This window comes from Gymnoscopelus braueri (genome assembly GCF_963280865.1).
Source record: "Gymnoscopelus braueri genome assembly, chromosome: 11".
NCBI lineage: Eukaryota > Metazoa > Chordata > Actinopteri > Myctophiformes > Myctophidae > Gymnoscopelus > Gymnoscopelus braueri.
The window spans coordinates 23,551,090-23,566,146 of NC_137613.1; the positions used below are offsets into that span (position 1 = coordinate 23,551,090).

At 38.9% G+C, this 15,057-nt stretch overlaps 1 protein-coding gene across 1 annotated transcript; it reads right to left on the bottom strand.

The window, feature by feature from the left end:
• Window positions 1–1,441: 1,441 nt before the first annotated feature.
• LOC308094656 (uncharacterized protein) lies at window positions 1,442–14,775 on the bottom strand. Its single transcript, XM_080441424.1, has 5 exons — window positions 14,707–14,775; window positions 10,761–11,060; window positions 5,462–5,703; window positions 2,245–2,320; window positions 1,442–1,747 (listed from the first exon to the last, which is right to left on the bottom strand). The coding sequence occupies exons 2-5, from the start codon at window positions 11,041–11,043 to the stop codon at window positions 1,488–1,490; spliced, it is 861 nt and encodes a 286-aa protein (XP_080297550.1). The 5' UTR covers window positions 11,044–11,060; window positions 14,707–14,775; the 3' UTR covers window positions 1,442–1,487.
• Between the last annotated feature and the right edge of the window lie 282 nt (window positions 14,776–15,057).

Genomic DNA, 15,057 nt, shown 5'->3' on the forward strand with positions numbered 1-15,057 from the left:
TAATGAACAATAAACAATGATCACAGATTCTGACATTTATATTCACAATGTACGGTAAAGACAATACTGTACATATGTTGCATTTGAGATTTTATTGATTTACAAAGTCGTATTTCTTCTACAGTCTTCCAGGTGTTTGTGCTTAACTACCTAATCAATGCATGGATCAAAGCAAAATAAAATCTCACGACTGAAAATGTTTGACCAAGTCCTAATGTGTGATTTGTAAAACAGTGTGAAAGGAGCCCCCCACACTATCAGCACTCATTCCTAAATAATTAACACAATATATAAAATTATGATGTTCATGGTGTTACTATTCATTGAAAAGGAAACTACTGATGGGAGCAAGTGTTTGTAATGGATTATGGTTTAATTTGTGTACAAAAGAAAACAACGCAGGGGAGAGAATATATCCGTGCAGGTCACTCTGCTAACATTAAGAGTAGAGCAGACATATTATCAGTGAAAAACTTTCTATGGTCAGTTAGAGAGTTAGTTAACCCCAATTTACAATCTACAATAAGAATAGCACTCTAGCCTATCCTTTAGGGCCTTGAACCTTGGCCTAGAACCTTGCTTAACATCGTAAAACATCTTCAGTAGCCTAAAGTTTAGGCTACTGAAGATGTTTTACGATGTTAAGCAAGGTTCCTGACTTTTATAAGAAAAAGTCTAAGCTGCTGACAAGTACATCATACAAATATTGATGTTGTGAAACAATGACATTTTGTGGAGAAATACACAGAAGATAAAGCATCAGAACAATGGGTCTCATTCACCAATATTCTTCGTAATTGTCTTCTTAAACTTCTTCTAAAGAAAACTCTAAAGCAGTGGTTCTCAAACATTTTCATGTCAAGGACCCCTACATTTATATGTAGGCTACTTGGCTCCAGACCCCATCTGAAAATGTTTTCTGCCAGAGACACCCATAAGAGGAGATGTGTGATTAATACGATTAATAACATTTATCAAAAATGTTTTGAAAATAGCCGATCTACAAGCTCAAAACGGGCCGCAATATAATGCGTTGTGACCTTGTAGATCGTCTATTTTCTGAAAAAGTATATCATAGGGTTAAAGTGGTTAAACCTTTCCTCGTTTTGCTGGGGACCCCTGGAACCCCCTCAAAGATCCCTGTGGGTTTGAGAACCACTACTCTAAAGAAAAAAACATTATAAATGATAAACAATGTTATTGTAATTTAAATCCTATATTATACAACAGTAACATTTAAGAGAACAGAAGAACCAATTATTTAGCAAAACATAACAGCACTCAATTGTGCGTAAGAGAGCTCTTGAGTGTGTGTAGATTCTGTTCTTACCTAAGAACAAATCACAGCTAAGAAAAGATTGGTGAATGTCGTAATTTCCGTGAAAACTGCTCTTGCAGGCTTATCACAGTGCTGTCTATCTATCCTCCATGACCTACCTACAGTATTAACCCTTCTCTGCTGTGGCCTCCTACTGGTGAGCTGAGGGCTACAACCACAGTAGTTCACTAAGGGTAGGGTCCAGCTGATGAACCAGGTCAATCATTGTGGAACTCGCCTTGTTTCCCTTTCTCCGCACCATGTCGATAATTTCCCGTGCTTTTTCTGCCCTGAGAAGTTTCCCCATGGCTGAATCCATTTCATCAACGGTGATAACTTCCTCATCCAGAAGTTGGTCCAGTAGATTGTTCAGGGTGGGCTCTGAGACTCTTTGAATGAACTCATTCCTCACAGACATCAGCTCCTTCTCTGAAAAAGGTGTGGAAGCACCTTGAAATGGGACAAATTGTAAAATTAGTGATAGTGATAATTATAGGCTACATACATAGTGTACACACACACACACACACACACACACACACACACACACACACAAACAAACAAACAAACAAACAAACAAACAAACAAACAAACAAACAAACAAACAAACAAACAACAACAGCAACGGCCACTATAGAGCGATTTGACAAAAAAATGCAGTTTGAAGCTCGAACCATGTTGCAGAAACATGATTTATTTTTATTTTATCTATTTTCTTTCCTTTTTTTTGTTTTCCTTGTTTGCTTTTTTTGACCAAACTTCACCAAATGTGATACTCTCTCAGGAGTTGATGGGTCAATGGGTGTCAAATGGCTTTTTGATTTTCCCTGCCATTTGTCTATAATGTTGTCTCTAAACATTTTTGGGGGGTGGTTTGGTAAAAACTTCATTTGAATACTGCTCTTTTGAATTCTGTATGGCCCAACCTTGATACATTGATGCCTGGTCTTCCAGCTTGAGCGACCGGAGTTTTTCAGCAAAGGTGTGCACCATCACAGGACCCTGTGAAGAGAGAGTTCTGCTGAGTCCCCATAAAATCACTTTCAGAAAGACCTAAAACCCAATACGATAACATACAGACAGTTAAAATACAGTAGAGTAATACACAGAGTTACAAATTTGGCACCCCAATTAAGGAACAGTGGGGTGCCAAAATTGTGGAATTTGTTTTGGTGGAATGGCAAGCGTCTAAATATGAAGACTTGAAAATGGCTTAAGTGGTCCTTGTACGCATTTCGGCGTCAAGCCTTCATCAGCTATGTGTATCTCAGAAATGTCACCTATGTTGCTGAACGTGAGTGTTGTGTTGAAATCGGATGTATTTTAATTGCAATCAGGGTGAGCACATGTGAACCCACCTTGTCAAATCTTAATCCCAATAAAGCACTCTCTAAATGGTAAGCCAGTATCTGTGCCATAACTGCACCGGTGGTTAAGACTAACTAAAAGCTAGTCAAAACACTATACGTACAAAGTAGAAAGGGAAAAACGTTGGCAGTGAATGACACATCCTTTCTATGGGAAATTGCATTTACCTCCCTTTGTGGTCTCCTGATAGATGGTTTTTCAGGCTACTTTTGAAAGAAACCAGAGATTTACATATTTTAATGCATGGTGTCAGGGCATTCCACATTTTGGTGGTAGAATGAGAATTTTCCCATGTTCGTTCTATACTTGGGTAGTACCAGATTGTTGCTCCCTCTAGTATTGTGGCTGTGTCACTCACTTTGGTGAAGTAGTAGTTAGTCAGGTACAAGGGTATTGAGGGCAGTGCCCTTTTGACTTAAATACCAATCCCATTTTTGGGCGGTGAAACCGCCCCTATATGTGAGGTTTGGACATCGACATTCGCTGCGCTGTGATTGGCCACCATTGTACCCCCCTAACCCTGCACCGTGATTGGCCAATCACAGTCTATTCAGGACTGTGATTGGCTAGTGAAACATGACACATGTGCATAGCCCTATAAATAGGACTATGCACTTAAAAAAATTATGGTTTAAAAAAAAAAAAAAAAAACATTTATGTTTTTTTTTAAGTTAGGGGTGTACAATGGTTGGTCCACAATATTACTTTTCTTTAAGTGAACTTCCATCACTGTGATGACCACTGTGACCACACCGCCCACTTCACACTGGGTGTGATTTTTTATTGCTTAACCCTTCTACCCTGAGCCATCCTTGACAAGCAAAGTGTGTTGGAATTAGGTGGATCATGGGCTTTAGGCCAAGAAGTAGTCAAATCAGTTTGTTTTTGCCTAGTTTTTAGTGACATTGAGATGTTGGAGAACCAAGAGGTTGACTTTCTTGATCACTTTTGATGGCATTTTCTCACCTGTCAGTTTTCAGGCGTTACAAGACGAGGCTGAGACAACCTTCTTACTCAAAGTGTTATTGCATTGTTGTTGGAATCTCAACACTTTCCTCCAAGGAGGACAGCCATTACTTGGCACCCAAGGTCATCAATTACCTCTGTGGTCTGGTTTGGGAAAGCCACGGACATAGACATGTCTTGCCACGGACACGTTTGTCTGTGTACGGACATGCTGATGACCTGTGGCTAGAATGTGACATTTTGACATTGTTTTCGTTTAAGTTCATTGCATTCACCTGTTGTGCTGCTGCGCAATAGGGCAGGTCCCCGCAAGACCAGGTTGACCTACCCAGGCCCATGAAATTCATAGGGAGTCATGGTAGTCAATTATAATGACATCTGCTAAAACTGACTCATATACTGATGCAGAACCATATAGGCTATATATTGTCGCGGGTATTTTTTTTAATTTTTATTTCAAAACAATTTCAAATGGTGAAAATAGCCAATCTACAAGCTATAATTATTAATAATTAAGATATACTATATTCTAAATAGTGAAAAATCTACTTAAGTCATTAGTGCAAGTTCAATCACATTTAATTCGAATGAAAATAACTTGTGGGGAAAATACATAAAATGTGAATCTAATGTGATTAATATGACCCCTAAATCCAGGGCTGAATGTGACAAATATTGAGACCAATAAGCTATGACTTTGTACAAATATTGGTAATTTGCAAGCCCCCAGAACTACGGTAGAACAGTGAAGCGGCCATTTTTTTTTTTTTTAATTACAAATACCCTCTTTTGTGACATGACATTTAAACATAATGAAGTACAACATAGCCAATGTCAGAAGAAACCTGACTAGGCCGGTGCCCAAAGGTACCCTAGTATCAATAAATAAAGTTGCAGTCCGATGTATGGACAGTTCAAATAGGGCCTAAAACATGTATTGTAACATACATTAGGTTTATATGTCATTCTATACTGCAGTTTTCTTCTCTGCAAATGGACCTATGACCTATGACATAGACACAGACACAGACGTAACCTATATAATTTGTTTGTGTTCTTTGATTGATCTCTCTTCCCCCCCTTCTTCTTCTTCCCTTTCCTTTTTTCCTATGGAAATAACAAAACGATAGAACTCGCGTCAGTTCCACTATGCCAGCAGTGGCGTGGCAAAATTATGTTTTATTTCTGGCAGTCAAAGAGTTAATAGGAGAGGCAGTTGTAGTTCAACCTTTTACTTAGGTAATTGACTGCTTCATTCTGAAGTTGTTTTTAGTTTTAGCTAGAGAGCTAATTTATTCTCCATTTGTGCTTCTCCCACATCCGGCTGTGGCATCGACCCGTGGCTTTCCTTCCGGTCCATCCGCAATACATTGAATTAAGCCCATTTTATCCCGTCAATTAAAGTACTTTCTCGTTACTTTTTTTAAATTTAATAACTTAAGTTTATCATTTGTGTTTGTATTGTTCATATAATTTACCGTGTTTAGTGTTGCCAGTGCGTTTAACGGTGTCTGCAACACAATGTAACGTGTTTTGTTGTTGTTAGCCAGTCTGCTACTAGCTCTCTAGGCCATGGCTCAAAATGGTAGCGCAAGATAGCTTATTTCCAGTTCAGGCCAAATGAAGATGCAGATGTTTCCCAAACAAGTTACTGTACATTTTGGCCACTGTAGGAATATGAAGCTTGTTAACCGTATGCTGTCACTATGGTTTTTATTTTCAATATTCTCTCCTTTTCTACATTCCCTGAGGTGGGTAATTAGAGTTTCGACCAGTATAGTTTTCAAATGAAAGAGGATAAATTCTGACCTGTGCTGGGTCCTGGATGGCCAGCAGAGGATGTTTCTTATGACGCCCAGTGGACTGACAGTCAGAGCACAGGTCATAGTCAGGACACAGTGTACACTTAAACCTGGTTCCGATGATACTTTCCTCACAGCCTTCACAGATCAAGCCATGGTGCACCTTGGAAGGATTGGGGCGGCGGGTTGGAACAGGATTGCTGGAGGAGGGGGTTGTACCACAGAATTTACGACGATGTTCTTTCTTCTCTGGAAAACAAAGAAATCTTTATCAGTAGTGATTGAGTAAAAAACTATAAAACCTATATTGTGTTCTGATACACAGGCTGTATTGTGTGTGTGTGTGTGTGTCTGTGTGTGTGTGTGTGTGTGTGTGTGTGTGTGTGTGTGTGTGTGTGTGTGTGTGTGAATTTACAGGATCCTATTTTGCGTGTCTTAACTCTTTGGCTGCCAGTCATATTTTGCTATGGCCCACATTGCCAATGACAAGAATGAATAAATAAATATTCTATGATTTCTCAAAGGTGAGTGAAAACACTCGAAACTCGCTGGCAGTGGTGTGGCAAAATTACCCTCGGTCTTAAGTTAAGTCATAAGACCTGGTACTTAAGACACGCAAAATAAGGCCCACAGTGTCACAATCAATGACATTAAAGCTATAGTGGGCAACATTCATTCCAGTGCATGGTTTAATTTCATGCCAGTACGTCAAACGGGGCATGACTTTGAGAATTTTAGCATTTTTCAATCTATTGCTATTGCGTTCCCCTTTGGCCAATCAGTGTATGATAATTATTTTGCCCATGTGGCATGCCCCTCTACCATTCTGCCAAGATGAAAAGTGATGTTTTAACTGCCAAAAACTTCTGAAGAAAACTAAGAAATAAAATGACATTTTGTTTTAATGGGCCAATAATGGAGGGCCAGACTCTGCTTATGTCTACTGATAAGCATACAACATTTTGTGGTGTCACGTGAAAGCATTTGTAAGTATTTGCATTTTTATGAAGCCACACCAGGGCTTAATTTGTGCCGGAGCTCGGCTCCGGAACCTGATTGCTGCACTCAGGGAAATCAAGAAGCTGTTCCGTCTTATCAAATACACATACAATACAATACAATATTTTTATTTTAGGATATTTATAATTAATTGAACTTTCATATTTTCCCCTCAATGTCCCTTCCTGCAATGGAAAAGGACCATGGATGAAATGAAACCAAGTTTGTAAATCGCCACAAATTAAACACTTTAATTTGCTGTTAGAAAAATGGTTGCACCCGTGAGCTGAGTGATCTGACTCCTACGCTCACTATATTAGTTGCAGAAGGCCTCATGTCAAAGTAGTTGTCAATGTTTACAACTTAATGAGAGGGCATGACTTTTAGTCAGATTCATGAGCTCCGGCACCTAATCATTTAAAAATTAAGCACTGAGCTACACCCTCTCCATTACAATATCCATTGGCTCATGTAGGCTTCACTTTTTTTTACGTCCAAACTTTTCAACAGGGATTTTAAATAACTAGATTTTCAGCCTTCAAATCCAGTCCTATATTGCGCTGAAAATTCAAGTGTTAAACATGGCAGTAGCTCCCCATTAGGGATGGACATGTGGACCTTTTTTGGTAAACGTTTAACCTTTGGACCGTTTAATCTATGTTTGGGAAGTTCAAAATTAAATGGGGTCTAACACATGTATTGTAACATACATTAGGTCTATATCTCATTCTATAAGGTTGTTTTCTTCTCTTCAAATGTTTCATTTATTTATATATATTGTAAAATATTGCATGAGGAATAATTTTAGATTATAATTAAGTGATTTATTCCAGTAATATTCTGTTGATATTTTGTTTATTTTTATATTACTTAATATTGGGTATTAGTCCTAAACGGTTAGTAAATACACATTCCGGTTAAATGGTTAACCGTTGAACCAGGCGTGCCGATTTATGTGCTCAACTCGAACCGCAATAGCCCCGCCCCCGACCGAAAATCTTTTTTTTTTCTCTGTCTGGGCTATTGTTCTAGGTGTTAACGGCGCGTTAACACCTATCTGCGTCCTGGTATAGTAATGGTAATGGTAATAGTACTGCAAGTTTGAGCCTGACATCTGAGATTCATGAGGGGGCTAACCAATTGAGCGTGGGGGCTTTGGTCCCGTACTTCCCATATGTTCACATTATGACATTGTTATACAACATTTTATTAGCTTCGAAATAAGTCTAAACAGTAATATATCCGACGTTGTATGAATAATAGAACCGCGCTCCTCTGCTGAGTTCCCCCGCTGTCGGAACTCAGCCCCTCCTTTCTAGAGAGAGCGTCAAAATCCCTTTAATAATGAGGCCATCATTAACCTCGGATTTAGACACCAAGTGATCATCTTATCCCACTAAAGGGTCTTCCCTCGGCCCTATTTTACTAAAACTTATATTTATCTGCAAATTTAGAAGAGCCTAGTAAACATGTTATTTATAAATCCAGTTGGATTTATTCCTGTCAATCCACTAGTTGAGAGAACAGCTGTCAACTTAAATAAAGGGTATAGGACAGTGAACAGATGCCCCATTGAGTGACCCCTTCCAGCTGGGCTCACAGATCACAGATAGCTGCTTTGGAATGCCAGGTAGATCCTCGAGGGAGCAGAGACCCAAGAATTCAGCCTGATCCCACTTTTAGATTACACAGCCCCCACCCGCTTCACTTAGGGCAGAGGCCAGCTGAGTCACTTGACCCACTCAGCTACGGTCGCCCTCGAGCCTGTTTTAATGACTTTACTGTTGGTCCCATTGACATGGAACATTCTAACAATTTGTATTTATAATATATTAATATCCTAATAATTTCATATTCCATAACTTCAGTCTTGAATACACCACAGCGCCTATGCGTTGAACTCTACCATCCCTACGCCCCATATGTGTTACTAAACATTTTGGTGTGACCATTTTCATGGCAAATCCCTGAACAGTTTTTGTGGGGAACAGTGCGCCTGTGGCAACCAGGGCCCCCTGGGGGCCACATGTGGGTCTCTGTAGTGACTATTCTAATGGCAGAGCCCTGAACAGTGTTTGTGCCAAGTTTGGTGCAGATTGAAGCACTAACATGGCCCCTGGGTTCCCCCAACGCTGCCCCAGGGCCTGGTGTGACTATTCTAATGGCAGAGCCCTGAACAGTGTTTGTGCTAAGTTTGGTGCAGATAGGAGCAACGGTGCGCCTGTGGCACCCACGGGGCCCCTGGGGGCTACACATGGTCCCTGGTGTGGCTAGTGTCGCAGTCAATGTTTGCGATCAGAACAATGTTTGTGCCAAGTTTGGTGCAGATCGGTGTGCCTCGCAAGTCCGGATGTCCCCAGGAGGAGTTAAGTGTTTTACAAAAAATGGCGGAAGCTCATGGGTCACAGTGGCAGATTTGTTCCTCAAGAATAGAGGCACTGGCCCTCATTTATCAACGCGGTGTAGACCAAATAATGGGCACACGGCGAGATCACCGCAACTTTCGGCATTTATCAATATATCCTGACGTTGACTTTAGCCTACCGCACACTCAGATCTCACGTCTGGCCGGGAGCAGTTGTAGACTACAAACTGCTTTAACAGTCATTCGGTTAAGCTTGCAGATCTGGCTGCATTGGCTATTTGAAAACAGCATATCTACAAGCTCACAACGGGTCGCATCCTTCGCAGCCTTCGCAGCCTTCATCCATTAATGTTTATAATTCATTCATCAATGATCACTCCATAAACGTTCAGATTATTCACTGCCTTGCCTGCTATCTCTCATTTAACGTGGCGTCACGGCAGCCCTTGACTCAAGAGGGAATACATTGTTTTATTTTAGTGTAACTACAACACGCACTGCGCACTGCTCGTAATGGGTTAAATTAATATACAAACGTATGGTATGATTCATGACGATGAGATTGGTGTCATTCATGTAGGCTACTTGACAAAGATTGTACCATCATGGAATACATGAAAGATACACAGAGTGCCAATGCTACACTTGTCTTGGGCTTGCAAGTAGGTGCGTGTGTATGTGTGTGTATGTCAGACGCGGACTTGAAAGGGAGCAAGGCGAGCGGGGGCAACTTCATGCTTTGTTTGGTCGTATTCTGGTTCTTCAAGTCATAAAATCGGGGCGTTTCGAGAATATTTAAGGCTGTGTTATTTAAATGACGCTCGTTTTCAGACATGAGATTTATCAAAACTCCGACCAAATGTACGCTAGGATTGGCTGTATAGGATGGCTTCATAAATGTGACTTTGACGTTGGTGTACGGACGAATTTATGGATTTCTTTTTTTTTTTTACGCTCCATTGATAAATGAGGGCCATTATCTGTAAGCAAGTTTCATGGTTGTAGGTCAAACGAGGCATGACATGTGCCTGTTCAAAGGGATATTTCACTTTCAAACATGTTTGGGGGTCATTTTGACGTCTACTCTGCCTTTTGTGAACACCTCAGACAGTTTTTATGTTGCTTAATTCAGTATTTAGATATTTGATATTCATTTTATCAGACACGCCCCCTTCCTATATAAACCCATTGTAACTTCAAACGCCATTTTAACCATGATAGATTAATTGAAAACACCTGTCCGTCCTTGGTTGTGGTGACTGATATTTGCCTTTTAATCTGGAGGGGCCGTGTTTTTTCAATTGCTTTTTTGATACGTATTCAACTCTTTTGGAAAATGAAGAAATTCAATAAATGAAAAAGTAATTGAAAAAAAACGGCCCCCTCACGAGAAGGACACTATCAGTCACTAGAACCAAGGACAGGTGTTTTTGATGAATCTATCATGGTAACAATGGAGTTTGAAGTTACAATGGCTTTGTAGAGGAAGGGGGGATGTCTGATGAATATCAAATATCTAAATACTGAATCAAGCAACTTAAAAACTGTCTGGGGTGTTCACCAAAGGCAGAGTAGATTAAAATTACCCCAAACATGTTTGAAAGTGAAATATCCCTTTAAGGCACATACCACATAGGCTCTAATTCAGCCTGACAGCGTTCGATTGCCCCAAAACAATATATATATTAAAACAATTAAAAGTTCACATTTTCAATCGATTGCTATATGTCCCCTTTTGGCCAATTTAAGTCAGATTTGTTTCAGCACTTTTTGGCAGGACCCTCTACCATACTGCAAAGTTTCATAAGATAATATACTCTGCATTTATGTAGTTTATACAACTGCAATATTCATTGACTCAGGAAGGCTTAATTTTTTATACAGTATATGGATCTTACAAAATGTGCATACATGTACCCATGTTTAACTTCTGTTGATCTACCTTTTCTTTTGGTGGGTGTTGACACAGCACGTGAAAATTTCTCCACTAGATCATTCCTGTCAATCTCCTCCAGAACCCCCAGCATGTACTTCAGACTGTCAGCGCCGTAGGTCTGATTTATCTTAGCACTGGTGTCCAACCTGTCAAGTTTCTCCAGCTGGGGATAGAGGATCCGCTTAGGGATCCGTTCATCTTCAGAAAGATGAAACTTGAACAATTTGAAGTCTTCGTCTCCCAGCTCAACCAGAATAGTTTTGATGTTGACAGATTGTGAAGTTGCCATGGTTGATCCCTGGTAGGCTACAAACAGAGGAAGAAGTGACAACAGGTACAGAGTAAAAATTGAGACTTTGGATCAAAGTAAAAAAAAAATGCATCAACTTGTTACAAGTAATTATTTTAGTTTTTCTCAACTTGAAAATTACCCTTCTCCAAAGCAAATATATTCACTTACTTATTAAATAAGTTATTACAACCAATGAATATTTTTAATTATAATTAAATCACAATTTTTACTTAAAGCAATGTACTCTCTTTACATGCATTAGTTCTTTCACTTTTGTTTAAGGTTATCTTAAGTTACCGTAAGTTAAGAAACTTCTTACAACCAATGAATATTTTAAATTTGAACCAAATCATGAATTCTCTTTGAATGAACTTGTATTTTCGCTTTTATTTAAGCTCATATCTTAAGTAACTACAAAGCAAAATTATGTATAAAACAAAGTATTTTTTTCTCTTTAACAAAAACTAATGCGTTTGCGTCAACCTGTTACAAGTAAACTGTATACTTTACTACAAGTTGAAAAATACACTTGAAATTACGAAGAGACAAATTTATATTCAACATTTATTATGGCGTCTTCCTGAGAACAAATACCATGAATACAAAAAATCTGAATCATTTTAACAAAGTGCCACTTGCATGTGCACGATATACATTCACTTCTGAGTCTGGCAAACCCAACAAATCTCAGATCCAATAAAATAACGCTTGCACACAAAGAAGTGAGGTAGAGGCAGAGAGACAGGGTGAGATGAAGAGAGAGAGATGCAAAGAGATACATACATTTTTCGAGGCAAAAGTGCTTCGGTAAAACATTAGCCCTAAACATGGCAACAGTACATTTTCTAAGTGGCAAAGTCTTATACAGTGCCAGATTAAGACAACAATGCAAAAATGTTACCAAAATCCACATGTCTGTAACAGTCATGTGGAACATTTAACATACAATATCTGCAGTGATATTAAAAACAAATTGTCATGAGGTCCAGGCAAAGGTATTTTACACATTCACAAATTGCCTGCCAATAACATGACTGGCGGACCATTTTGAACACATCTTTGCCATTTGCTAGCTGCCAATGGAGTGTTACCTCTTCCTTAAAAATAGCAGAGCCTTAAGGCTATATTAGTCTAACCCAGTCTGTCTCACAATCAGTCAGTCAGTAAATCAGTCAGTAATCCTATCAGTCTGTAACAGTAAACAGTCAGTAAACCAGTCAGTCTAACAGTATACGTAAGGCTCTACTAAATCATCAATATACAAGATCGGCAGTCTCAGAAAATATTGGGGGGAAAAAAGCTTGTAAACAGGGACTGAAACCAACAAATACTGTAGCTCCTGCAAGAAGTCATCAACAGCCACACCAGAGACAAGAAAACCATGCTCCAATTTTGGGGCGGGAACCCCTATTTGTAACTATACCTTTCAGGACGGGAACTCCTGTTGGGGTTCCTGTTGCTATATACAGTATATAGCAACATACATTTGTTGTATGTACAGTATATAGCAACATACATTTGTTGTATGTACAGTATATAGCAACATACATTTGTTGTAATGTTTGAAGTTTTTCAGAAAACTAAAAAAAAAAATGATTTAGAAGCTGTTTTTAGAATCTGCCTCAGGTCTAAATGGGTTATATAAAACTGAGGCAAATTTACACTATAGAACAGGACACATCTTCAACATTTTGCGTTTCATGGACAGAAGCACTTGACTCATCATCTGAAATATTCTCCTGCAATTCATTGCTTGAATCTTGAGAGGGATGACTACGTTCTGGCCTTAAACTCTGAGCAATGCCAGGCTTTAAATTAAATCATTTATAGAAGATGCCTTGTGTTTTCTGGACACAATATTTGTCTCATATGGGCACCCTTGTTGTCAGTTCAGCCTTTTCAGTGGCAAGTTGAGGGTGGCTCCTGGACAAATGACTCTTAAGGGCATTCCAGGTCTTAAACGAACAAGGGCAGGTTACATATGTGCATGGGTAGGCATGACGACGTAACAGTTTCAAAATGTTAACAGATGCTGTCCAATGTGACACAAATCTATCAAAGTTGTGCTTGTTTGTATTCACACAAAAGGCATGTCATTCTTTTACAAATAAAAACAAATTCAGGGACAGAATGTTTTAACCCATTTAGACCTGAGGCCGATTCTAATAGTGCCTTCTAAATCCTGACCTAAGTTTTCTGAAAAACTTCAAATATTTATTCAAAAATTAAAAAAAAAAGTATGTTGCTATATACTGTACATAGAAACAACCCCAAAAGGGGTTTCCCGTCCTGAAAGGTATAGTTACAAATAGGGGTTCCCGCCCTAAATAGTTAAACGAAATGTGAGTGATTTGTAAGGCTCTCATTTAACCTTGCTCCAAGTAAATAGTTTACACAAGATCTTGCAAGGTTCTGTACCCTTTGGACATCTTTTTGCTCTCTGTCCATGAGGCTCTGTTAGAATCTAAAGAACATAAAAATCCATCCCATTTTGGCTGAGGTTTCACAGGTTGGCTCAAAGGCTCCATCTCTATCCAAAAAAAACAAATGAAGGGACAGCATGTTTTAAACGGAATGTGTGTGATTTTATATGGCTCACACTGCTCACACTGCTCCAAGTAAAGATGTGATTTGTAAGGCTCTCTTAACCTTGCTCCAAGTAAAGATGTTATTTGTAAGGCTCTCTTAACCTTGCTCCAAGTAAAGATGTGATTTGTAAGGCTCACTTAACCTTGCTCCAAGTAAAGATGTGATTTAAGGCTCAGAATTAACCTTGCTCCAAGTAAAGGGTTTACACAAGATCTTGCAGCTTTGCAGATCTGTACCCTTTTTGACATCTTTTTGCGCTCTATGTCCATGCAGCTCTGTTAAAATCTAAAGAACATAAAATCTGTCCCATTTTGGCTGAGGTTTTACAGGTTGGCTCAAAGGCTCCATCTCTATCCATACAATTCTTTTACAAATAAAAACAAATGAAGGGACAGCTTGTTTTAAAGGGAATGTGTGTGATTTATAGGCTCACATTTAACCTTGCTCCAAGGAAATAGTTTACAGAAGATCTTGCAGCTTGCAAGGTTCTGTACCCTTATGACATCGTTTTGCTCTCTATGTGGCTGTTAAAATATAAAGAACACAAAATCCGTCCCATCCGGCTGTGTTTTTAAGATTTTTCATCATTTTTTAATATATGTTTTGGAAAATGAAAAAAATTAAATACAATAAAAACATTAAATAAAATAAATGAAAAAAGTAATTAGGAGTATTAGGAGGTGATGAATCTAAAAATGGAGTTTGAAGTTATAATGGGTTTGTATAGGAAGGGGGCGTGTCTGATAAAATAAATATTATCAAATATCTAAATACTGAATCAAGCAACTTAAAAACTGTCTGGGGGGCTCACAAAAGCCTGAGTAGACGTTAAAATGACCCAAAGTTTTTTGATTTATTAACAGGACACCAAAAAGCACCCTATAGTAATGTTGACCCACATAACTTGAAAAAACGTCAAATTTGACACAATAGAAGGGTCAATAGAAGTCACATTAAAAGAGCTTTCAATCGTTGACAAAAGGGAACATATTGTGTAAAAGAAGTCATAACTCTAGTAGCAATAGCAAATATCAATATTAGTCTTAGCAGTACAAGTAGTTCTGTCCTTACCTCAGTGGAAATTGTAGGTTGTAGAGAGAAACAATCAATACAGCAACTCAGGTGTCTGTCTGTCTGTCTGTCTGTCTGTCTTTCTGTCTGTCTGTCTTTCTTACTTTCTTTTAGTCCCTCGAAAATAGTGAATATTATGTTAAATATTTATCTATCTATTTACTGTTTCTTTCTCTCTGTCTCTTGGCCTGTAGTAGAGAAGAAGAATAGGAGAATGCATCCCATTCCCCTCCCAAATGCCCCCTACCACCGAAAGTCCGTACTATTAATTAGATGTAATGACTACCCTACCCTACCCTAGGCTACGGTGGTTAAATGAGGTATCATCGCCCTCTACAGGCTTACAAGCTT